Below are 25,504 nucleotides of genomic sequence, written 5' to 3' on the forward strand. Positions count from 1 at the left end.
ATTAAGTGGAATTCTTTCCTTTATTGCTTTGTTTCCTTTGACCTAGAACTGAGTGCTGCTATTTTCGTGTATAATCCAGCCACGGAAATGAACTTCCAGCACTAATGTCTACTGGTAGTCCTCCCCAAATTCTTTCTTGAAATGTTTCAGTGTTTAATATTTTCTCCATAGTGAGAACTGTTTGTTTGTCTGTTTATTTATTTATTTATAAAAGATTTTCTTTATTTATTTATTTGACAGACAGAGACCACAAGTAGGCAGAGAGGCAGGCAGAGGGAGAAGAGGAAGCAGACTCCCTGCTGAGCAGAGAGCCCGATGTGGGGCTCGATCCCAGGACCCCAAGACCATGACCCAAGCCGAAGGCAGAGGCTTTAACCCACTGAGCCACCCAGGCGCCCGAGAACTATTTTTTAGAAGAGAGGTCATTTGTATTTATTTGGGGAAAATATGTAAGTTCTTTCGTGTTACTGACAGTTATTAAGTTCTTGTCTTGCATTCTATGTAGAATATAGTATTTTATTGGTAATTGTCATGAGGGTGGGTTTTAGGCCAAGAAAGAGGGCAAGTGGTTGATCTGTAGAATTTTAGAGTATTATGGGGTCGTTTCATGTCCACGACTCTAGAAGACTGGCTGATCTTGCAAGAGAACCGGATTGTGCAATTCCCATGATAAAGTAAGGGAAGAAAAATAATTTTCCCTTTACTCTGCTGAGTTCTTGTCTTACGCCCTGTCCAATACAAGTGAGATTAACAAGAGGAAAACAGGTTTATGAACATGCATGCATATCTACTAGCATGTATACATGTTACCCAAAATGGAATCATTCCCCTAGATGGCCCAAGACACCATATTAGATGCTATCTTTAGCTAAAGACGAAATAAAGATGTGTGTGTTGGGGTGTGGGAATTGGAGGGAAGGACAGTTATAAGGGTAAAAGCACCAGGAAAAGCACCCCAAATAAAGATAAGACTTGTGAGATTTAAGTCAGTGACTTCTGCAGTGCTAAGTTTCTTGTGATTTAGAGTCCTCCTTTTCCTCCTGCTACAGAGAGGAGACACTCCTAAGTACAGAGATTTCCTAAGTGTAAATTTTCCTTAATGAAGGGTTAACTTCTCTGTTTACAGAACTCTTCCTGTGTCTGCATGTTTTCAGAAATAATGAGCTCAAAATAATCTTGATGTCAAAGAGTGCCATAGTCTGCTATCCTTCAGTGCCATCTTGAGCTCTGGGCAATGCTAACGATGTTCCCACTTACACGGATGAGATTGTAAATGACACACGGAGCAAGTGAGCTTTTTGGATACTGTCTTCACTCTAAGGCATTCTGTATTTGCCTTGTTTGCTTAGTCAGATTTTGAAGTTCCTGTGAGAGTCTGGTGTCTCTTCATGTAATATGTCTCTTGGTACAAGTGACTGTATTGGGAAGAGCTCTTCCGTAGCCTTGGTCTGTGCTCTAATTGCAGTCGCCTTATTTGGGTCAACCCAATTACAAATCAGCCTGGGAAGCATGAATCTTTAGGGCTGTTGAGCTATAGGATTATAAGAGTGGATTGTAACTAATGACTAACCACTCAAGAAATAATCCATTTTCAAGTACCAAGAGCAGCCTTGTTAGATGAATTGGGGCTTTCTGTTCCCGCAGGCAGATCTGAAGGTGATAGACTGTCCTGGGAGGTCTCCTGCGATCTTGGTTTATGTCTGTGTGCTGACGTACAGCTCACATTACAGTGTATTATAAACCCGCTGGAAAGGCCTCTGACTAGGTCTATCCTGATTCCTCAGTGGCTGCGAATGAGGCTGCAGAAGTCGGGCTGATCCCGGCATTCCAGGATCACTGCTGCCTGTGTGCATAGAAATGTTGCCCGCAAACACATAGGATCAGAAGAGGGTGTTTCAGAGCAGTCTGTCCTTGAATTACAACAAGCATCCATAATGCATACTCAAGAGCGCTCTCTCTGCATCTCCCCACCTAGCATTTATTTAAAAAAGAAGCTCTAATTGTTTTTAAAATTTCTCTTATTTCCTACTTACGTATTCCATTTAGGGGAATAGTTCTTAGAATATAGCCTTGATGTGAAGGGTGAAACTTGAGTTAATAAAATGCAAATACAAGGAAAAAATGTGAAGCTGCAATTTCTAAAACCAGAGTTCATGGGGCATAAATTCATCTCAGACACTGGGTGATCAAAACAGCCAGTTTGGTCTGAAAACCAGTTCTGCCTGTTCAACCTAGGTCCTCTGCTGCTGTGTACAACCTTTCAGAGAGGGAAAGGCGTCCAGAAGTGGGGTGTCAAGTTCTTAGTTTCCTTAAGCCAAAAACCTCCTGCAATTTTTCTAAATATTTGTTTAACCCTGTTTAAGTTCATTCATCCTTTTGAAAAGGCACCAAGTAAATTTATGAAACAATTTCATTGTATAGCTGGTACTGAAGAAATTAGAGTGGAATTTTTTTTCATAGTATTTCATAGGAGGAAAGAACACTTTCAGGCATCGTGATTGTACAAATATGATCTTTCACACGTCAGTTTTATTAGAGTTGACAGTAAAGTTAAAGACAAGTTTTTCGGGTTTCTGGAAATGTTGAAGGGATTTGTGTTAAGTTGCTATGCACTGGTTATGTTGGGGGCTGGTGGTTAATTCTTACACCTGGCTACCCATGCCGAATGCAGTTATGGTGTTATTGGTCAGTGTTTTCTTTTTTCTTTTTTTTTTTTAGACTTTATTTATTTGACAGAGAGAGAGATCACAAGTAGGCAGAGCAGCAGGCAGAGAGAGAGGGGGGAGCAGTCTCCCTGCTGAGCAGAAAGCCCGACGTGGGGCTCAATCCCAGGACCCTGAGATCATGACCTGAGCTGAAGGCAGAGGCTTAACCTACTGAGCCACCCAGGTGCCCCTGGTCAGTGTTTTCTAAACAATTTTAAGGGAACAACCCAATCATGCCCTCTACCCCATTTCTCCACTGAACCCCCAGGGAGATGGAGAGAGAGAGGGAAAGAGAAGAGAGGTCTTCCTGTTTGTCACCCTCACAACTGGGCAACTGTCGTCATCAACATACCTCCTGAGACAGTGGGCAAGGAGCAAGATCAGACCTTCTGCCACATGCCAGGCTACGTCGCATCCACTCTCCTCGGGAAAATCAGCTTTGGGAATTCATGCTCAAATGAGGGCGGGAGGGAGTTGCCTGAGTTAGATTATATGGCAAACAGTGGAATGATGTCACTTGAAGGGTGAAACCACCGTTGCTTACTTTCAGGACCTGGCTTTATGGGGTCACGACTTGACAAGTGCCTTTTTAAAAAGCTAGGCTCATTTTACTTGGATTTTTCCTTGGTGAGTAACTGAAGGAAGCTCTGTTCTTGCCTAAGAGCTTTTTTTTTTTAATTCTTCCCCCACTCCTGTGCTCACCAGTGACTGCTAAATATAAGGACCTTAGGAGATAAAAGAAGCTATTTAGGATTACTGAATGCCTGAAACACATAAAAACCCAGAGCAGAGCTAAACAGTGTAGATGATCGTTTGAGGACGGCAGTTCTCAAGCAGGTGAAAATGGTTTAACCAGGCATGTTGATCGTCATGTAAATGACTCACAGATGATTTATGTTACCAACTTTTTTCTAAATTACCCTTTAACCCCCTCAGTTTTGGGGCCTCCAATAGAACTGATAAAACATTCTTTTCTTAGTGTGGTAAAATACACATCGTATAAAATGCATCATTTTAACTTTTTTTTAAGTGTACTACAGTGTCATTAAGTACGTTCACGTTGTGGCCCAACCATTATCCCCAGGAGATTTTTCATCTTCCTAAGCTGACAGTATGCACCTGGCAAACAATCCCCCCACCTCCACTTTCTCCCCTCCCCCTCTCCCTCTTCTGTGAGCCCCTGACAACTACTGTTCTCCTCTGTGTCTGTGAATCTTACTCTTCCAGATCCCTCAGGTAAGTGGAAACAAAGCGTTTGTCCTTATGTGACTAGTTTCTTTTTTCACTTAGCATCGTGTTTTCAAGGTTCATCCATATTGTAGCAGGTGTCAGAATGTCCTTTCTTTTAAGGGCTGAATAGTGTCCCATCGTTGGCGTTCGCCATATTTTGTTGATGCACTCAGCTAGCGATGGAGTTTGGGTTGCTTTTGCCTCCTGGCTCTTGTGATTCATGCTCCTACAAAAGTGAATGCACGGATAGAGTTTTCCTGCTTTCAGGGGTTTTGGGTACATGCTCAGAAGTGGAATTCCTGGATTGTATGGTAATTTGTTGCTAAAGTTCTTGAGCAACAGTCATTGTTTTCCACAGCGGCTGTACCATTTTGTATTCCCACTGTGTTACCAACATTTTTCTTCAGTGGTTTGGAATAATGCTCTCTAGACCTACAGCTTTCTTCGAGTTCTGTGTAGTTGGAGAAATAGTCAAGGTATGCTTTCCCTTCAGTTTATTTGAACCCAAGGGAAAGATTGTGAGATGACAAGAACAAACGGGCTTTGCTAATAACTCTGTAAGCTTCAAGCAGAAGTTCCTCCCTTTGCACCTTCATTTCTCATTCTAACCGGTGTGTGCACACACTTCCCGGAGTTACAGTTACAGTTAGAGCACAGAAATACCTAAATTCTGGCTTACTTACTCTTTGTTTCTTCACAATGTTTATGTTTATAGATGAGAACAGACTGCGCTTTGTGTGAAAACACTATGTAACCACTAAATTTGAGAGTTGCCATTTCTTTTAAGTATGTTTAAATAATGTTGCCATTGACATCTTCACAGAACTTTGTTTCTCTTGAATGATTTCCTGATTCGCATTAGGACAAATTCTCAGAAGTAGAGGAGACCATGACTCTGTTTAACACTTTTCTAAGGGAGATTCATCTTCCTTGCAACCTTAACATTTGACTTCCCAGAGATATATTAAAAGTTACATATGTTGTTAAAATAACATTTTGTCATTCAACAAATTTTAAGGACTTAATCTTATTATCAGCCCAATAAAAAAGGCATTTTTTAAAATTTTTATTTTGCTGTACTATAGAGGAAACCTGAACATCTTAGAAGCTGTCATTCAAAATATTTGTATATGTTGGAGCACCTGGGTGGCTCAGTGGGTTAAACCTCTGTCTTCAGCTCAGGTCATGATCTCAGGGTCATAGTATCGAGCCCTGCATCGGGCTCTCTGCCAGCAGGGAGCCTGCTTCCCCCTCTCTCTCTGCCTGCCTCTCTGCCTACTTGTGATCTCTCTCTGTGTCAAATAAATAAAATCTTTTAAAAAATTTATATAAGTGAAAACGCTTTTTTTCCCTTCATTAACTCTGAGAACTTTCTGAATAGGATATTTAACCTTTTTTAAACTTATGTACCCACTTGTAAGAAGAGAGCCCAATCCCTCTGCCGATATTTTTACTGAGGATTTGTATGTCATTACATCAACCATATGTGCACAGAACCTATTAGTTAGTACATAGCTTTTTGATAGTACTGTGAAAGAGAAGAATTTAAAATGTATATTCTGCCCTGGAAAAGATAATAATGCCAAAGAAAAGTTTGTCAGGACAAACAGTAGCTAATCAATATCTCAATACTCAAAGCATCATGCAGCCCACCACAGCCATTTGTGGGCCAAAGAAGTCAGTAGGGGCTGGGTGAAAAAGCAATTCCATGTGACAATGAATGTGAGATTAAATATGTAGTGAAGAAATTAATACACAGTTCTAATTTTTGTCATTCAGAATCAAGAGTTGAAAGTGGCAAAAACTGCTCCCCTATTCGACACAGTTCTAATTTTTGTCATTCAGAATCAAGAGTTCAAAGTAGCAAAAGCTGCTCCCCTATTCACTACCTTTCTCAACTTCAAAGGTAAGTGGTGACCTCTGACCTTTGCTCCTTTGCTCTTCTTCCAGCTAGCCACATTTTGGTGAAGAGGGGAACAACTCAGCTAAATTTATCCCAGGACAGTGTTCTAAAATCTTGAGAGACCAAATGTACTGTAAGGCAAATTCTTAGGATTTCTTTAGGCTATGTTTATGGGTACAGATGTTCTTTGAATGACCTTTTCACTAAATTAGGGCTCTGATAGAGAAAGCTATCTGTAAAGACTTACCCTGAGAGGGTTCAGTTGTGCAAAATCTAATTAAAATTGAATTCTTGAGGTGAAGTGTGTACCTAGGAGTTTCTGGTCAGGGTGGGAAGGGCTGTCTCCAAGGAGGTACCTGATCTTCTTGGGGTGCCTTTCTACACATTCTTTTGCACTAACACATCTTCTGTTTTGATACTTCTGTTGACTAAGCTCATGCCTACTTCTTGTCACCCACTGAGAAACTCTAAAGTGAAGTGATTACTTTGACTTTGGTCTTCACTACCCCCAGTTAAGTCTGTTTTGTCTCCTCTTTGAACATTTCATGTGTACAGAAGTCCTGTTGGGTGAATGAACTAAATAGCTTTTCTCTGAAGGACTAAGTTAGTGGTGACAACAACAGTCTGAATACCTCAAAAGGATTTAATTTTTTTTTTAAAAAAAGCATGGCTTACTATGCTAGTATGCAATATTGTTTTCATACAGGTGTACTTGAGACCAGATTTTTAAAAAATATCTGTTGTAACAATAACCATAATCTAATCAGCATGTCCATCAGTGTATCTGCATTCTCCAAAGTCTTCTAGGATCTCCTCTGGTTCCAAGTCTCAGGGCCGGACACAGAGGGAAGAGCTTGCAGACGTTTTTTCTCTACAATTCAGTCTTCAGCAGCTTGAGAGCTTTCTTCATGTTGTCGAGCACTAACGGGGAAAAAGTTGCCACGATCAAGATGTCGCCAGAATTATACCGATAGCTCTAGTAAACCCCTAAACTTGGGTACTTTATTCATTATTGAATGGGGCGTGATTTCATGATAGGGTGAATTGTTGGTAATTTTGTTAAACATTTTTTTCTAAAAGTATGTGACATGGCTTTTACTATGATCCAGTTTTCTTCCAATATTTCTCACATGTCTTTTATACAAAGCACTGTGATATTACCTGTGCCGGATACGTGCTTTTGTGGAGCTCAAAGTCTTATTTCTTAATAGCACTGGCCATTATCTCGAGAAGGGCCAGTACTTGGAATGTGCTTCCCTGGTCCTCCCCGCACCCACCGGAGTCATTGCTAATGGACCACGAGCATCTTTGCTGCTGCCCAGATGCAGCCTCTAGTTTTCCCCAGCACAGTGTTGGAGGTCGTGCCACTCAACAGGTATTTTTGTGATGATCAAAAATATTCAGTGCCTGTGCATTGAGAACTTAAACAGTGGTTAGTGTGCCTGCTGAATTGAATTTTAAATTTTAATTAATGTGATGTTAAAGAGCTACATGGAGCTCATGGCTCACATATTGGGCAGTACAGTTCCAGGCAGCCCTAGTCACTGAGCTGAATTGGTTCTTAGGACAAACCCAATTGTCTTCCCAGAAGGACTCATTAGGGACCACAACAGGTACAGTCTCCTATTGAGGTGCTCTGTCTGCTCTGAGTTTAACTTTTTTTCCATTCCATTTTATGACAACTCCGGGGATAGTGAGTATCTTGCCAACTCCTGGGAACCATCTTCCCTACTGATCTTTAAAATTGAACTTAAACTCAGCATCACCAAATGGACCATATCATTTTACTTTCATTATTTGGAAAAAATATTGAAGGCCTGAATAGGACAGTTACTGTATTGCACTTGATTCTGTCGTAGGACTCTTTATGACAGGGTGCCTGAGGAAACCTTGAGAAGCAGGTAATATGGCTATAGAATCCTCCCAGAGAAAAAGATACCCAATCAAAAGACTCTGTCATAAATTATTCACTTAAATAAATGAGACCAAAGTGACTATGATTTGCCTGAGGGCACAAGGCTAGTTAGGGTCACACTGATTCTCTGCATGTCTGAGCCCAGCTTCCTCCCTCCTCATCGTGGACTCTAAGTGCAACAGCGAGACACATTCACAGGAGGTGACACTTACATAGAGCTGTATCTGAAGGTTCATAAGCGTAGAGGCGATTTGAGTATCTTCCAGTGATGTCAGCTCTAACTGTCAGGGATGGGTCTACAATGAAAAAACAAATGGGAATGGAATCGATGTTTCCAAGCTCTGTTGCGCGAGGAAGCCCACGTACTTGGCCATGGCCAGTGAAAGGAACACAGCGTGCGATCCCCCGCATGAAGGTCTAGTCCATCTACTCGGCAACCCGGCCTGTGGCTGCCAGGCCCCAAAGCAGGGCCCGGAGCCCCCGACAGCTGCACAATGCTATTTGTGGCCAAGGTTATGAACCCTGCTATCCTATCTATAGCAACCTGAAAACAGAAGAAGACATACTGGCAGGGGGATGTTGGGTGCTTTGGTGAAAACCCTGGCATTCTATACTAAGGCATTTTGAACTTTTGAAATGCTGATGTTGTAACCGCAGCCTGTTACCAGGAGCAACCTAGCTAATTAGAAACCGACTTCCAATGCTAGTTCTTGAAATAAAAGGTTGTTTTTAATGAATAAAAGAATGCAAACCATTAACGGCAGCAAAGTTCAAATAAGCACATAGGGCCCCTCTCTGTTTTTCACTTTTTTGTGATCTAGCTGAATTTAAAAAACAAAGATTTAGGAGTCTTCCTTTATGCATACCAATGTCCTGAGAGGTTTAAATCCATTTTTCCATGTTTTATATTTATTTTGAAGTTATCCACTCATGAGAAAAGAAGGCATTTTAAAATAAGGCATATCGACAAGGGAGGTACTAGGATCTACGCAGGCCTAGAAATCTTCCCTTGTCAGAGAGGTTTGAAGGGGCCCAAGGAGCATGTCCTGAAAGTCAGATGGAGGAGGCACGTGAGACCCAGTTGGTTGTGTGCACAGTCTGGCCCTGGTACTTAAGCGGATGATCTGTCATTTCAGAATGTTGGAATGGGCCCCACTGATGTTAATGACAAGAAGCTGACATTTATTTGTTCAACAAAGACTTAAAACCTATTATACTTCTGCTAGTGCAGAGGATACAAACACATGGTTTACTCTTTGTGATAAAGTAACACAGGAAAAGCTATTGAAACACCCAACCCTAGACTCATAAAGCTGCCCCCCTGAACCACCTGAAGAGCTTCAAGAAATACCTCCTGCCTCCTGTTCCCGACAGGATTCTGATTGAATTGGTTTGCGGTGTGGCCCAGCAGCTTGTTTTTCTAAAATCTTCTAGGTGATTCTAATCTGTAGCCGGTGTCTATGCTCCTGAGCTGTAGTTGGTTCTTTTGGAAGGCATGGAATGTGGGTTACAATGCCCTTAGACAGGAATAAATACTATAAAAAGAACTCTTGCACAAAGTGTCACAAGATGACCCATAAAGTCCCAATTTAAACGTTCTAGATTTTCTAAATCCTCACATAACTGAGTGTATAAAATTAGCTCAAGTTCAGCTTTCCTGCTTTAGCTCCTTCACTTGTTCCTCTCCCCTGTCCCGTGCATTCAGTGTGGACTTGGCTGGATCCCAGCCCTGAAGCACTTGATCAGTGCGAGTTCTGCCGTGTGATGGATTTATTTATGCGTTGTCCTTAAATCAGTATGACTTGGCTCAAAGCCAATCTGAATTCATGTGTCCAGTCATTTAACAAATATTTATTGCCAGCCTCCAAGAGCATCATGCTGAAAATATGATGGTCAGAAGAAACCCACACAACCCCAGGCACAAAGAGCTGTAGTCCTACAGGGGAAAATAGATACTCAACAATCACCCCTGGGATGCCTGAGTGGCTCAGTGGGTTAAGTCGCTGCCTTCGGCTCAGGTATGATCCTAGGGTCCTGGGATCGAGTGCCTCATCGGGCTCCTTGCTCAGTGGGGAGTCTGCTTCTCTCTCTGCTTCTGCCTGCTACTCTGCCTGCTTCTGCATGATCTCTCTCTCTCTCTGACAAATAAATAAATAAAATCTTAAAAAAAACCAAAACAATCACCTCATAAACACAAAATTATAACTGAGGGAAGAATGACTGTTGAGAGGAGCATGGTGCCACACGGGCACATAGTGGCAGTTGCGCCAGGTCAGTGAACAACTGTGATGACTAGGTGACGGGCAGGTGCATGGGGGAAGCAGGAAAAGCTCTCCAGCAGAGGGAGCAGGATGTGAAAAGTACCAGCGGCTGGAAGGAGCATGGCTCCTCTGATTTCTTTCCTGGAAGCCGTATTCCTAACTTGCCCAGAAATAATTACCAAAAAATGTCAGAAAGAAAAATCCAGCATACCAATTGGAAGTTTGCCTGATGAAAAATAAGAATTTACCAGCCTGATGTTCTCAGGAAAACAGGCAATACATTTAAAAGTTAGCAGGGTGCTTCCCTGTCTGATATACTTGTGATGGGACATGATAAGTTTACATGTGCAGATGAAAAACAAATGAGGAAATAGATAGAAGCTTGAACTTCGTAATGAAGAAACGTTGAGAAACGTAAGGGAAGGTTACACTCCTTGTTAGGGTGGGGCAGTGACATTGGCCGTGAGGGAGTGACAGATGAGGGAGGAGGCCTCCGAGGAAGAGATACCAAAGTGCTTGGGCAATTATCTGTGCTTAATCTCATTGTCATTTTTACTTACCAATAAACATGATCCTGGGGACATATTGGCCATCAGGAGAAAGGTGTTTGTCAGTTGTTTCATACTAAGATTAAAAGAAAAGACAGTTTTAGCTTGTCTGTTCTTCGGGTACTGTCAAACTTGTTAATACAGAAATGTGTTTTCTACTGGGGGAGGCGTCTTGAGGTACTGTCAGGCATCTCTCTTCCCCAGAGAGCTGACAATACAGATGGGGAGGCGAGTAACACGCATGAAATAATAAATAAGATAGAGCCAAACGCAGTGTAGAACCTGAGGTAGAAAGCTGAAGGGACATGATAAAGAGCAAAAAAATCAAGAAGGGAGAATATAGAGGGAGTTCCAGTATGTGGGGAAGACATCTTGGATGAGAGAGATAGGAGGAGATGGAGGAGTGAAAAAAACAGGTCATTTTTGGAAAAATTACAGAAACAAACAGGCTTGTCTGTGGCACTCATCTTTAAGGAACACAGGTCCGCTGAGAGACACAGGTAGGAAAATGAATACCGTGGATCCACTTGGTGTGGTATTATGGAGGCCGTGCAGGTGTGGTGGGTGACCAAAGCAGGGCATTTAACCCGGTGTGCAAGTTGGACTAAGACTTAGGGAGGGAGAAGTCTTAAAAAAAAAAAAAAATAGGACAGGACGCCTGGGTGGCTCAGTTGGTTGAGCGGCTGCCTTCGGCTCAGGTCATGATCCCAGCATACTGGGATGGAGCCCCGCATGGGGCTCCTCGCTCCAGGGGAGCCTGCTTCTCCCTCTGCCTCTGCCTGACTGTGCTCTCTCTCACTCTAACAAATAAATAAATAAAATTAAAAATAAATAAATGAGTAGGAGTCAGGTACATGGAACACAAGGTTACTCCAGGCAGTGGGAAGAGTTTGTCCAAAGGTAGAGGAAAGGCACAGCACTTTCTGGTAGGGCTGTGTGTTTTGGGAGGATTGAAATACAGAGGACACAGGAGGCAGTGGTGAGAGAAGATGCTAGAGAGCTCCTTTTGGGGTTGGCTCATGAGAAGTCTTGCACACCATGCCAGTTTTTGCCTGTGTTCATAAATAGATCAGAACCCCTGGAGGGATTTAGAAGTACCATGATCCCAGTTTGGTTTTTAGAGTCATTACCCTGAAGGCTATGTGGGATTAGCTAGGATTTATTTTGTAGGCAGGGAGCCATTTAGTAATACTGTAGCGACCTAGGCAGAGGGAGAAATTCTTACACTAAACAGTGGTCCTCACTTTATAGGGAAGTGACCTACAGCGAAAATATTTAGAAGTTAGAACGGCAGGGTTTCTTGACTGCTGGAGGAGAGTAAGAGTGGAAACTTGTATGAAACTTTCAGTGAAACACGGACTAATGAAAGAAGAGCTGTTGGAAAATCCCGCACCAAGCTGATAAATTCAGCATTGAGCACGTTGAGTTTAAGCTAATAATGCAAAATGTGGACCACGGTTGCACACACAAGTTGGAAATTGTTGCGTGTTTGGGTAAGATTTGGCAATTACCAGTGCGTGGGCATTGATTAAAGGCAGATGTAGATGAAATTGTCCACAAAGAATATAAAACATTAAAAAGAATATAAAATATTAGGAAGAGAAGTAAGCGGGCAGAGATTCACCAAGTCACTACTAGGTAGAAAGAGGAGGAGAAGCCTGTGGAAGGAAGGTGAGGAAAAACTACTGATGTGAATGTTCTTTGAAGAAGCCAAATTTGTTAGCTTGCGAAGAGGGAGGGAGGAAGAGAGAGAGACCGGGAGAGGGGTGGAAAGGGGGAGGAAGGGCTGGAGAGGACCTAGGGTTAGGGGGAGTAGTTTTGTGAGTTGTTTATTGTTACTTGTTTCCCTTGGGAAGGAAGGTGGAACTGTTTGCATCTGAATAGAAGGACCCTGGAGACAGAAAGCTTGACCTACAGCAAGAGTGTTGATGGCAAAGTAAGGTGGGAATGAGTGAGGCTAAAGCTGGTGCTTTAGACAGCTGGGAACCTGTCACTCCCCAGGAGAGAAGAGCTGAGAACTAAGAAGAGGGCAGAGCATCAGGACTGCAGGGAAGAGGGCACAGGAAGAGATCTGCAAAGAGAGCCTTGCATTTTTACAGCAACAGAGAAAATCCTGACCACAAGAGCAATATTTTTCAGACAGACTGAAATTGTTAATTACTGAATAAAAGCACAGCCATGCAAGATAGATTATTAGTAAAATCTCTCTTTTTCTCGGTCATCTGTGAAATGAGCTCTCCGGAACAGCCCCCAGTCAGTGCAGTATGACTAACATACCTAGGAAACATGAATCACCCATTTCACATAATGAGCCACAGAGAAATGTCTGTGATGACGAAAACTGAACTTACAACTAGATTGAGGAGGACAAACTGCTCTGCCAATTTCTGGATTTCTTTATTTTCAGCAAACACTTTCTTTAAAGCTAGAATAGACCAAAGAATCAGTAAGTATCCATCTCCTTGCTGGTTGAAACCATTGCTCTCTGTTGTATCTTAAGCTGAACTGTATTTTCAATATAATATCCAACTTTGCCTTTTTAGCAAACAATTAGTGAAGTAATATCTAGTCCATTCACTACCTTTGATGCTTGCCATTCACTCATTCATTCATTCATCTATTCATTCATTCATCCATTTTTTTCCAACCTATATTTCTTGCTTGTCACGTGGTACAAACTGTTTCATGAAAAAAAAAAGAAGAAGAAGAAGAAAGAAAAGTAATGTGTTGGGCGCCTGGGTGGCTCAGTGGGTTAAAGCCTCTGCTTTCAGCTCAGGTCATGATCTCAGGATCCTGGGGTCATGGGGCTGTCTGCTCAGCGGGGAGCCTGCTTCCTCCTCTCTCTCTGCCTGCCTCTCTGCCTACTTGTGATCTCTGTCTGTCAAATAAATAAATAAAATCTTAAAAAAAAAAAAAAGAAAAGTAACGTGTTGTCTTCCTAGAGCTCAATTGCTTCTGTGGGAAACAGATCATAAATAAGTAAACAAATATATTATCTAATAACTTCAGTTGGAGATATGTACTTCGAAGAAAAATAAAGCAAGGCAAGAGGTTTAAGAGCTCTAGACTGTTCAAGGCAGAGCTCTCCGAGGAGGTGACGTTAAAGGAGAGAATGATCCACTCGAAGATTTTGGGGATCTGTCATGCTGGGCCGAGGAGGCCGCAGGAGCAGTGGCTTGGAGGAAACTGCACAAAGGCCAGGCTAGAGGGAGTAGAGAAAACCACAAGGGCGGAATAGGAAGGAAAGCAAAGATAACCAGGGGCCAGATTATGTCCAGCCTTGCAGGCCATGATCGGGAATTCAGATTTCGTTTACTTGTGATACGAAGCCACTTGAACACATGAGTGAAAGTGTCTGATTTATGTTTAACAGCCTCAGTCTGGCTTCAGTGTGAAGAGCTGAGTGTGGGCTGATTAGTTAGGTGGCTGATACAGTATTCTAAACCAGATGGAATCTTGGCTTGGATCAGGGCAGTAAAAAGGAGTCAGTAAGAAGTGGTTGGATTCAGGCAGGACCTACACGATACATGGATCCCGGGACAAAACACAATTACGGGGCACCTGGGTGGCCTAGTGGGTTAAACCCTCTGCTTTCAGCTCAGGTCATAATCCCAGGGTCCTGAGATCAAGCCCCACATCGGGCTCTCTGCTCAGCAGGAAGCCTGCTTTCCTCTCTCTCTCTGCCTGCCTTTCTGCCTACTTGTGATCTCTATCTGTCAAATAAATAAATAAAATCTTAAAAAAAAAAACCCACAATTATGGAGCCCCTTATTTAAAAATTCTATAAATTTTAAGATAGCAACAACCAGAGATTTAAATCCAGCACAGAAAACTTCCAGGCCCCCTGCCTTGTGTGAACGCACAGTTTGCATATCCTTCGAGCTGGGGCTGGCTTCTGGGTATATTTGGGAGGTAAAGCAGTGGCGTTTGCTGATGTAGTAGATATGGGTTACAAGAGAAAGCAAGAAGTCAGGATGAATCTTAGAGTCTTGTTTTTTTTTTTCCCTTCAAAATGTGCACCACTGGTTAGCACAAAGTATGGAAATATTTGAAGTTACTTTAAAATATGTTTTTCTTACATAAAGATACTGTTTTATTTAACTGTGCCAGGCGCTAAGGATAAAAAGATGAGTGACCTGAGCCTTGTCCCTAAAGCTAAAAGCCGATGAAGGAAATTATATTTAGAAGAATAAATTACCTTGACTGTGTGGGCATTCATCCAAGTGATGAATAATCATTATGGGTTTGTTGCTGTAAGAGACAAAGAGAGATTGGGTCATTTTTAATGAGCAAGATTTCTTGTATAGCTACGTGCCACTAGAGGGTGCTCTTGTGAGCTTGGAGAGAACTCTGTAACCTGTATCTTTACCTTGTCTTGGATTTGTACAAAGCTTCTTCATAAGTCTGAGTCCAGATGAGCTGATCACCCCAACCTAGAGCAAAAGGAACAGGTGTATTTAAAACTATTATAATTTCTTAATTATAATTAATAATTATAATTATTAATTATATATATATATAAATAAATTACATATATAAAAATAATTATAACTATAATAATTTAAAACTATTATACCACTGTTGAAAAGCAGTGGTAAAGCCTGGAATAAATATATACTGAATACCAATCGGATGCAAAACCCTCTAAAGAAAGTCGGAAACAGTGATCAACTTTGATAAATTCAGTTCAAAAATATTTTTTGGCACCCAAGCCTCAGGTTCTCAATGAAGGGGCACTGAAAGCTGGCCGGAAGCGGACTCCTACCTCTGGAGAGGGTCTGGGGCAGTTTGGGTCCAGAGTCCTTGGTGTCTTTCTTAGCTCCTGATTTGGCCGAGATGTCTTTGGCCAGAGTGTAAGAGAGGGCGACGAGGAGCAGGAATGCTGACACCGAGATCTTCTCCATGGCAAATCTGATACGGAAAACGAGAAAAATGTCAGTGAAACAAAAGGGAATTAGGAGCCTTCTCAGTCTTCAGACTGTATCATGACCCTGGGATACAAAGGAACTGACGTTTCACTGAGACGGAAAACATGCAGCTGGTGTGAAAAACTCCCTTCCACAGACCTTTCCTAAGAATGCTAGTGTGAGTATCTATCTACTTTTGGATCCATCAACAGATACAGACCCACGTAGATATAAATATAGTGAGGGAGCTCTCCACAGAAACCTACAGTATAGAAATAGGTATATAGATGTATTTTAAGAAAATAGATGTATACACTTGCATTTAAGGGAATTTACATTTAAATTTTATATTTCAAAAATTTTACGACTAGAAGGCACCTTGGGGTTGCCTCCTCCATTCCTACTCCCCACGCCTCATTTTGTAGATGCAGAGTCTGAAATTCAGGGAGATAAAGCCTCATGAGATGGGTAGAGAACCAAGTCCTCTGGATCTTGCCATGTTGCAGCGCTGGCTCCCATTTTCCCCATCCTGAAACAATCACCCTCAACATACGCACTTCTTTAGCCTTCTGTGAAAATGGGCCGTTGCCATTAAAGAATAAGATCTAAGTAAAGAGAATCCTTATATAACTCAAAGCTGCCAACTTTGTCACGTAACTGAAAACTTAGGCCCAGCTAACTCTCTCCCTTGTGTAACATTCACTCAAATTCCATTTATTAGTTCTGAGATGAAGAAAATATGTCCACGTGGGCTCATTCTACTGAAACAATTCCTTGACTCTCTCCATGGGCCTGTATTGGTAGGCGATGGTGGGCATGGGTTTTTGGGCACAAAGATATTCTATGGGGCTTGTAAGACAGAGAAACCAACCCCGTGTGTGTCTCCTTGTTAATTTCCCCCCACCCCTTCCAGTATTTCAGTTAATTCTTCAGGAAAGTTACACTACTACAAAGCAGATGCCCATAAACAGGAAAGGGAATGGTTAGTTAAAGTCAATGAGTGAGCGAGGGAGTTGCTAACTAGTAGAGTTGCACTAGCAGATCACTACAGTTACCCATCGCGTGCACGATTAGAGGTGGGATTCCAGGAAAGACAAAGACTGAACTTGCTTCACAAAAACCTCACTAACATGGGTGTAGGCCTCAGCAAACTGCAAAGGAAGCAGGATGGACTATCAGTGCTTAGTATTTTTAAGGTGGGAAAGCTTCTCACGTTCTGATAGCTTGAGTGGGAATTTTTGCTGAGTGTTTGCTCTTTTTTAAAAAAAGCGTTTGAAGCTACCAAATTCCCATGATGCTTTGGCTTCACCTGACCAATTATCATCTATCCAAATCATACTATGTGGCCACAAAATGTCTTACTTAAAAGAAGACCTAAACAAAAAGCAAAGATACACTTACTTCATTTTCTACTCAGATAAGAATGTGTACTATAGGTCCGCAATTCCCAGCCGTCTTAGTACAAAGACTTCTTTTTAATATAGAAGAGGAAACCAAACACACACACACACACACACACACACCAGGCACTTTGATGTGAGCCTAATTGTACTTTCAAAATATGAGTTGATTCAGAAACCTATCATGGCAAATAACTACTTGGAATTTATCAACAAACATTTGCTTTTGTCTTTTATATATAGCAATAGTATCTCTTTTTGTTAGGGAAAAAACCGTGACTCGGGGGTGAAGCATTTGATCTCTGCGGCTCGTGGAGGGTTCTTGCCCTGTAGCTCAGCGGTTGGAACGATGCACTTAATGCCTGTGTTTCTGGCAGGATGACTCACTGAAGCCTATTGTCGCTCCTGCCATATAAACACACTGCTGTGGCCTCACTTTCTGAGATTCATTCTGTTGGGTTCTCACAGTAAGTAGACTCTGCTCTGCAAGGGTCCTGCCTGAACCACCTCAAAACAGAACGCTAACTGGGAGAGAGAGAATTTGGATGCACACGTGCATGCATGCACGCACGCACACACACACACACACACACACACACACACTCACTCTATGGAACCAGCCCTTTTTACTGGTCACTGTACATCTGTCTTCTTATCTTTAGCAGGGAATGAACCTGCAGGAGGTTTCAGTGTCCCTGCTCGTAAATGCTTCCAGAAAGCAGCCAGATCTCTCCTCCTAGAGCCCATGCCATGAATTTCAAGACTGCAAATGCAACAAGAATATCTTCACGGCAGATGGAGAGACAGAACTGTGTTTCCTGAGGTGCAGTGATAATCGTGAAATGCAGTTCCCAGCGGGCAGTCCAAGCTGATGTTTGCCAGGCCCGGGAGTCTGTGCTCCAGCCATGGGTGAGAGGCAGATAATTAGATAATGACCAGTGCATGGTGGCAGAGGACACTGGGCCCTGTCCCAGGCCTAAACGCTGTTAGAGCTCACCCAACCTTAAACCCCTTGTTTCTAGAGAGAGAAAGCATTACCTTGAAACAGCTCAGAAATGCAGCCCTCTACCAGCTCTGCCCAAAGAAAGGCCCCAGTAAGCCTTGGATGGAAAGTCCATTATTCCCCGTCCAAGTCCCTGGGAACTACTTTGAACTTCTCTCTCTGTGGGTTCCTGCAACTTTACGATGTAATCAGAGCAAGTGCCCTGCAGGAGAGTCTTGTCAGGAGCCTTACCTGGTTTCCCCACCCACCTGTCGGTGTGAGCCAGCCGCCTCTGTGCTGTCCAAGCCTCCTGGCGTGCTGGCTCCCTTTGAGCTTCTATTTATGTGTGGAGCACACCTCAATCCCACCCACTGATCCCGTATTTACATGTTGCAAACCCAGAAAGGAACTTTCCTTTTCCCCAGCGATCATCTCCCCTGGACTAACGAGTTCCATGTTTTTATAAATAACAGTGCAAAGGATGTTTTTCAGTATGCATGTTTTTAACTGTTTGTGAAAGTATATTGTTAAGAGATTTGGAAAAGATGGGCAGAGTGCCAAATCCAGGTAAACTTTAAATGAAGGCATTTGATTTGCCTGGAGGCTGATTTGTCTTTACATGATTGGATGGAGTGTGTGGTTTGTAGATTTTTTTTTCCCTCCCCCTTGGGCAGATTGCCTTTATGTAGTTGCGAACACACAAGAGATGAGTCACAATTCTTAACTCCGCCAGTCTTTGACCTGCTACCCTCCACTGTAGTACAAATTATTTTCCACCATACACTTCCTCTTCCTGGCAAACAAAATGTATATTCACAATGGCAGCGAAGAAATTACAAATCAAGCAATCACAAAGTATTTCAAAGTTGAGGAACTTACTGAAAAAAAGAAACCTAGTACTATGGGTTTTTATTAATTGCGTTGTAGTTGAATATATGCAGCAATTTCCCTCAGAAACGTTCAAAACTAACTCACAGGTATTCTCTCATTTAACTGCAAACTTTCCTGTGAGGCATGCAGAAAGCCATTTACCTTATTTTTCGGACCTAGAAACTAAGCTCTGCAACTAGTTTTTTTCACTCAAGATTACACAATTATTCACTAAAGATTTTAAGACTGATTTTCTTTTCTTTTTCTTTTTTTTTTTTTAAGATTTTATTTATTTATTTGACAGACAGAGATCACAAGCAGGCAGAGAGGCAGGCAGAGAGAGAGGAGGAAGCAGGCTCCCTGCCAAGCAGAGAGCCCAATGTGGGGCTCGATCCCAGCCCTCTGGGATCATGACCCGAGCCGAAGGCAGAGGCTTTAACCCACTGAGCCACCCAGGCACCCCTTAAGACTGATTTTCTATAAAAAATTTCAATCCTGAGTTTTGTTCATGAAGCTATATACAATCCTTAAAGCTCAGAATGGGTAAATCTTTAGCAATAGAAAATTAACTAATGAGATACAAACCCTATAAAAATAACTTCTTAAAATGGGTTAAGATCATAATATTTCAAAACATTTTCAAGTATATATATATTTTTATAAAGCCAAAATTCCCATGGGCAAAATAGTGATTCCCCAAATACTGAATTTTCTTTCACTTCTGAGTTTACAGAGGTAATTTCTTTAGAAGTTTGACTGAAGACTGGTTGGCTCAGTCGGTTGAGCTTCCGACTCTTGATTTCTGCTCAGGTTGTGATCTCAGGGCTGTGGGATGAGCCCTATGTGGGGCTCCACACTCAGCGGGGAGTTTATTGGAGATTTTCCCTCTCCCTCTCCCTCTGTCTGTGCATGTGCTCTTTCTCAAGTCAATAAATAAATCTTAAAAAAAAAAAAAGTTGGAAGACAGTGATTTGAGCTAAACTTTAAAACTGGGAAGGCTTTTATGTGAGCTCTTAGTCTATTCACCCATAGAACATTCAACTCAACCCCCTCAACTGTGCAGAGGAAAAAACAAAGATGATAAAAAGTCATGACTCCGAAGGTCCTCACAATTCCTTTAGGACATTTCTGGGACCAAAGTCCAGGGGTCCTCTAGTCCATCACCTGCTCAGAGTAGAAGGTGGGCAGGATTTGGGGGTCACAAGATTTTAGTCTGAATCCTGTGTCCTGGTGCGTGCTCACAGGATAAGCAGAGATGCCATTTAACTTCCCTGAAACTTCGGTTTCCTTTTCTATAAAAAGGGGTTACTGTTACCATATATAATTGTTTTGAGTCCCAAATGAGATTTGAATGAATTAAGAAATGAGAAAGTACCTGGTGTATTAGTTTGCTAGATGAGCTGGAACACAGTTTCACAGAGTGGGTGGCTTAGACAACAGAAATTCATTTTCTCAGTTTTGGATACCAGAAGACTGAGATCAAGATGTTGGCAAATTTGATTTCTTGAGAGGCCTCTCCTTGGCTCTTCGATGCCATCTTCTTCCTACATATTCACATGGCCTTTCTTCTGTACCAGTGTCCTAATTTGTTCTTATAAGGACACCAGTCATTTTGGATTAGGGCCCATCCTAATGACTTATTTTACCTTACTTACATCTCTTAAGACCCTATCTCCAAATATGGTCATATTCTGAGACACTGGGTATTATGATTTTAACATGTGAATTTTGAGGGAAGAACTCAGACCATACACTTGGTAATTGAAAACATCTTACATTTGTTATAATTAATTATAATGGTATCATAATTATTCAACTATATTCCTGTGCCTGATCTTGTGCCATTAGTATTTGTCATAACACATGTCATGATGACTGTGGTATCTTCAGCATATATAACTGTCTTCGTGTGAAGCAATGAGGGTTTTGTAGACGGTACCAGTTTTTCTTTTATATTTCATTACTTTCTTTTTTTAAGATTTTACTTATTCATTTGACAGAGAAAGATCACAAGTAGGCAGAGAGAGAGGAGGAAGCAGGCTCCCCGCTGAGCAGAGAGCCCGATGCGGGACTCGATCCCAGGACCCTGAGATCATGACCTGAGCCGAAGGCAGAGGCTTTAACCCACTGAGCCACCCAGGCGTCCCTATATTTCATTACTTTTAACAGTGACATCATGTAATCAGTCTTTCAGATTTGCCAAATAGTGTAAAAATCTATTGTTCATAAATTACTTTATCTTATTTTAAAAATAGACTCCACACCTAGCGTGCAGCCCAACATGGGGCTTGAAATCATGACTCTGAGATCAAGACCTGAGCTGAGATCAAGCGGCAGACGCTTAGCTGACTAAGCCACCCAGGTGCCCCAATAAATAAACATTTTGATTCCCCAAGTAGGATTTGATAATGTGATATATAAGATAATGTTTGGCAAGTGAAACTACACATAGGACCAGTGACCCTAACAATAGATTATTTAAGTGCATGCTATACATTTGTGTTTTATGCATTTATGTTATCATACTTTTGGAGGATTTTATTTAAGCAGGTTTTAAAGTAGATTATTTTCTATTTTTTAGCAGAATTTGGAGAATTACAACAATAACTAGCAATTACTGAAATCCAGTAGGCACTGGGCATGTGACTATATTATTTCATGTATTCACACATTATTTTGTTTCTTCACCAAATAGTCACTGAACCTATTTGTGTAACAAATAACATGCCAGACACTAAAGATAGAAAGGTGAATAAGAAATGGTCAGTTATTGAGGTAGCCAGACATATACGTAGAAAATTGTCATTCAGGGCAGTAAGCCATGTCATGGGAACACCCAAAGAAGTTGAAGACATTGTCACTGTCCTAAGGTTACGTACAATCTGATTGAAAAATGAAGATAGAAACTCACTGAAAATTAACCATCCATGTGAGAATTTCATCCAATAAGGGACAAGTAATTGATATAGACATTAGCTGTTGTTATTTTAAAGAGAAGGTAGAGATTTCTATCCACTACAATGTTTACAGTGGTAGTGGAAAGCAAGATTTCCAGGTGGAGAAAATGAAGAATTTGCAAAATATGTTTGTTGGATATTTTTTGTTTGTTTATTTGTTGGATATTTAATGGGATGAGGGTATTAGAGTGAGATCTCTCTGGATAATTCATAGACAATAGGTTCAGAAAGGTGTTTTGAGGCTATGAGCCTGTATCCTTGGATGTCATTATAAGGAGTTGAGATTTCACCCTTAAGAGGGAGTATCCTGCAGTGGTAAACAGGGCCATTTGTAGATTTAGAGTGATTCGGGTTCAAATCCAGCTTTATGATTATGACATTCTCTACTAAATCCTGCAGATCACTTAAACTTTCTGTACTTTAGTGATCTCACTGGAAAGTGGAGATAGAGAGCATGACCTGCCTTTTTTTTTTTTTGCTGTTTAAAAAAAAATAATTTTATTTTTTCAGTGTTCCAAGATTCATTGTTTATGCACCACAGCCAATCCTCCATGCAATATGTGCCCTCCTTAATACCCACCACCAGGCTCACCCATCCTCCACCCCCTCCAAAACCCTCAGTTTGTTTCTCATAGTCCACAGTCTCTCATGGTTTATCTCCCCCTCTGATTTCCCCCATCTCACTTCTCTTCTCCATCTCCCAATGTTCTCCATGTTATTCCTATGCTCCTACAAGTAAGTGAAACCATATGATAATTGACTTTCTCTGCTTGACTTATTTCACTCAGCATAATCTCTTCCAGTCCTGTCCATGTTGATACAAAAGTTGGATATTCATCCTTTTTGATGACTGTGTAATATTCCATTGTAGATATGGACCATATCTTCTTTATCCATTCGTCCATTGAAGGGCATCTTGACTCTTTTCACAGTTTGGTGATTGTGGCCACTGCTGCTATAAACATTGGGGTACAGATGGCCCTTCTTTTCACTACATCTGTATCTTTGGGGTAAATACCCAGTAGTGTAATTGCAGGGTCATAGGGCAACTCTATCTTTAATTTTTTGAGGAATCTCCACACTGTTTTCCAAAGTGGTTGCACCAACTTGCATTCCCACCAACAGTGTAAGAAGGTTCCCCTTTCTCTATATCCTCTCCAACACTTGTTGTTTACTGTCTTGTTAATTTTGGCCATTCTAACTGGTGTAAGGTGGTATCTCAATGTGATTTTGATTTGAATCTCCCCGATGGCTAACAACGATGAACATTTGTTCGTGTGTCTGTTAGCCATTTATCCTCTTTGAAGAGGTGTCTGTTCATGTCTTCTGCCCATTTTTTGACATGATTATCTGTTTTTTGAGTGTTGGGTTTGAGGAGTTCCTTATAGATCTTATAAACATTGTTAAAATGTTTATACTACCCAGAGCAATCTATACTTTCAATGCTATCCCAATCAAAATTCCACTAGCATTTTTCAAAATCCTAAAATTTGTATGGAACCAGACACTGAATCACTAAGGAAATGTTGAAAAAGAAAAAGCTGGGGGCATCATGTTGCCTGATTTCAAGCTTTACTACAAAGCTGTGATCACCAAGATAGCATGGTACTGGCACAAAAACAGACAGGTAAACCAATGGAATATAGTACAGAGCCCAGAAATTGACCCTCAACTCTATGGTCAAATAATCTTTGCCAAGCAGGAAAAAATATGCAGTGGAAAAAAGACAGTCTGTGCAATAAATGGCGCTGGGAAAATTGGATAGCTATGTATAGAAGAATGAAACTCGACCATTCTCTTACACCACACACAAAGATAAACTTGAAATGGATGAAAGACCTCAATGTGCGGCAAGAATCTATCAAAATCCTGGAGGAGAATATAGGCAGTGACTTCTTCGACACTGGCCACAGCAACTCCTTTCAAGACACGTCTCCAAAGGCAAAGAAAGGAAACAAAAGCAAAAGTGAACTTTTGGGACATCATCAAGATAAACAGCTTCTGCACAGCAAAGGAAACAGTCAACAAAACAAAGAGGCAACCCATGGAATGGGAGAAGATGCAGATGACACTACAGACAAAGGGCTGATATACAAGACCTGCTTTCTATTACCCATGGAAGATTTTATAAAATAACTGAAGTAAAGTGCTTCAAATGGTACATAGCACATAGCAGGCTCTCAGAATGTATCACTTGCTTCTCTGAGTTACAATCATTTAGGTCTCAGTCCATTAACTCCATTACATAATATTTAGTCAGTGAACTCCCTAACAGCAGAATTTAATTCCTATATAATCTTTGATTATAGCCCATCACGAGGCTTAGAATTTCAACACACACTGTTGGAAAAATGAAATTGTCATCATAACAACCTCACCAGACACAATTCTTCTAAAAATAAGGAAAATAAATTCAGATGTGTGAATATAATTGAGCCAGTGACACAAAAGTGATGAGTGGAGGGATGACTGAGAACCCTCATAATTGCTGATAATTAATTCAATATTCCTTTCTGTCTACCAAGCTGCCTTCTGATGTCAGGAAGTAAAGAGATGAACCTATAAGCAAGTGTTAACCTTCCCCCAACCAAATGGAATAATGATGAGCTTTATGTAGAGGAAAAGAATAGCTTCTTGTCCTGAAGGACTTGCCCCTCACAGAGGGCTTTTCAAAAATATTTAACTGCAGATCAGGCTGCTGAATAAATATGCTTTTCCTAAACTCTTGCTTGGAGAAATAGACAAATAACATTAGTATCTTGACAATATAGGATGAGTTGGTTGCCATTTTAGTTATCTTGATATTTGATGGGGGCTTTTGCATACAAAAATATTTGTTTCCCACTTCCTGGAGTTTAATTGCTATTCAGTGTAGTAAAGGTGATAACTTAAAGCCTAGCTTTTCCTAAATCTACAGGTTTAAGAATCAATTTCAGTAGATTAAATTTACCAGATTAAATTTTATCTGTGGACATCAGGCTGGCTCAGTCATTGGGCATCTGCCTTTGGCTCAGGTCATGGTCCCAGGGTCCTGGTATGGAGCGCCCCCCCCATCCACCCCACTCGACAGGAGGCCTGCTCCCCTCCTCTGCCTGCCACTCCCCCTACTTGTGTTCCCTCTCTCGCTGCATCTCTGTCTGTCAAATAAATAAGTGAAATCTTAAAAAAAAAATAGATTCAATTAAACAATCACAAATTGATTTTTTTGTGTCAATAGATTTAAATTCAGTGGATCAATAACCTTTTTTACAAACTTTGCTAATGGGACTCCCCCAAATTCTTTTAACTACAATTTATAAATTTAATACCAGTACATCTAATTCACTTAAACTTTTAAAATGCCCAATAGGGCAGATTTGCAGACATAATGAGCAAAACCTTTCTAAGCACTTATCAATTCTTATAAATATCATAAATAGAAATTACTGGATATTACTTTCAGTTCAATGAACCTTTTAAATATTGCTCACAAACAGTCAACTATATCCTTCAAATTAAGATTCTAATTCTAGGGGCACCTGGGTGGCTCAGTGGGTTAAAGCCTCTGCCTTCAGTTCAAGTCATGATCTCAGGGTCCTGGGATGGAGCCCCGCATCCGGCTCTCTGCTCAGCAGGGAGCCTGCTTCCCCCTTTTTCTCTGCTTGCCTCTCTGCCTACTTGTGCTCTCTCTGTCAAATAAAAAGAAAAAAAAATTCTAATTCTATTTATTTATTTATTTATTTTTAAGATATTATTTATTCATTTGACAGGCAGAGATCAGAAGTAGGCAGAGAAGCAGGCAGAAAGAGAGGGGGAAGCAGGCTCCCCGCTGAGCAGAGAGCCCGAT

At 41.3% G+C, this 25,504-nt stretch overlaps 1 protein-coding gene across 1 annotated transcript; it reads right to left on the reverse strand.

Annotated features, from left to right (window-relative positions):
• Positions 1-6,464: 6,464 nt before the first annotated feature.
• On the reverse strand, positions 6,465-15,466 carry AGR2 (anterior gradient 2, protein disulphide isomerase family member; the record flags this gene model as incomplete). The annotated part of the gene is made up of 7 exons (XM_080818942.1): positions 6,465-6,759; positions 7,966-8,049; positions 10,575-10,638; positions 12,914-12,987; positions 14,761-14,813; positions 14,932-14,995; positions 15,328-15,466. The coding sequence occupies 7 exons, from the start codon at positions 15,464-15,466 to the stop codon at positions 6,710-6,712; spliced, it is 528 nt and encodes a 175-aa protein (XP_080675068.1). The 3' UTR covers positions 6,465-6,709.
• Positions 15,467-25,504: the final 10,038 nt, after the last annotated feature.

The sequence above is a fragment of the Martes martes genome, assembly GCF_963455335.1.
Source record: "Martes martes genome assembly, chromosome: 11".
Classification (NCBI taxonomy): Eukaryota; Metazoa; Chordata; class Mammalia; order Carnivora; family Mustelidae; genus Martes; species Martes martes.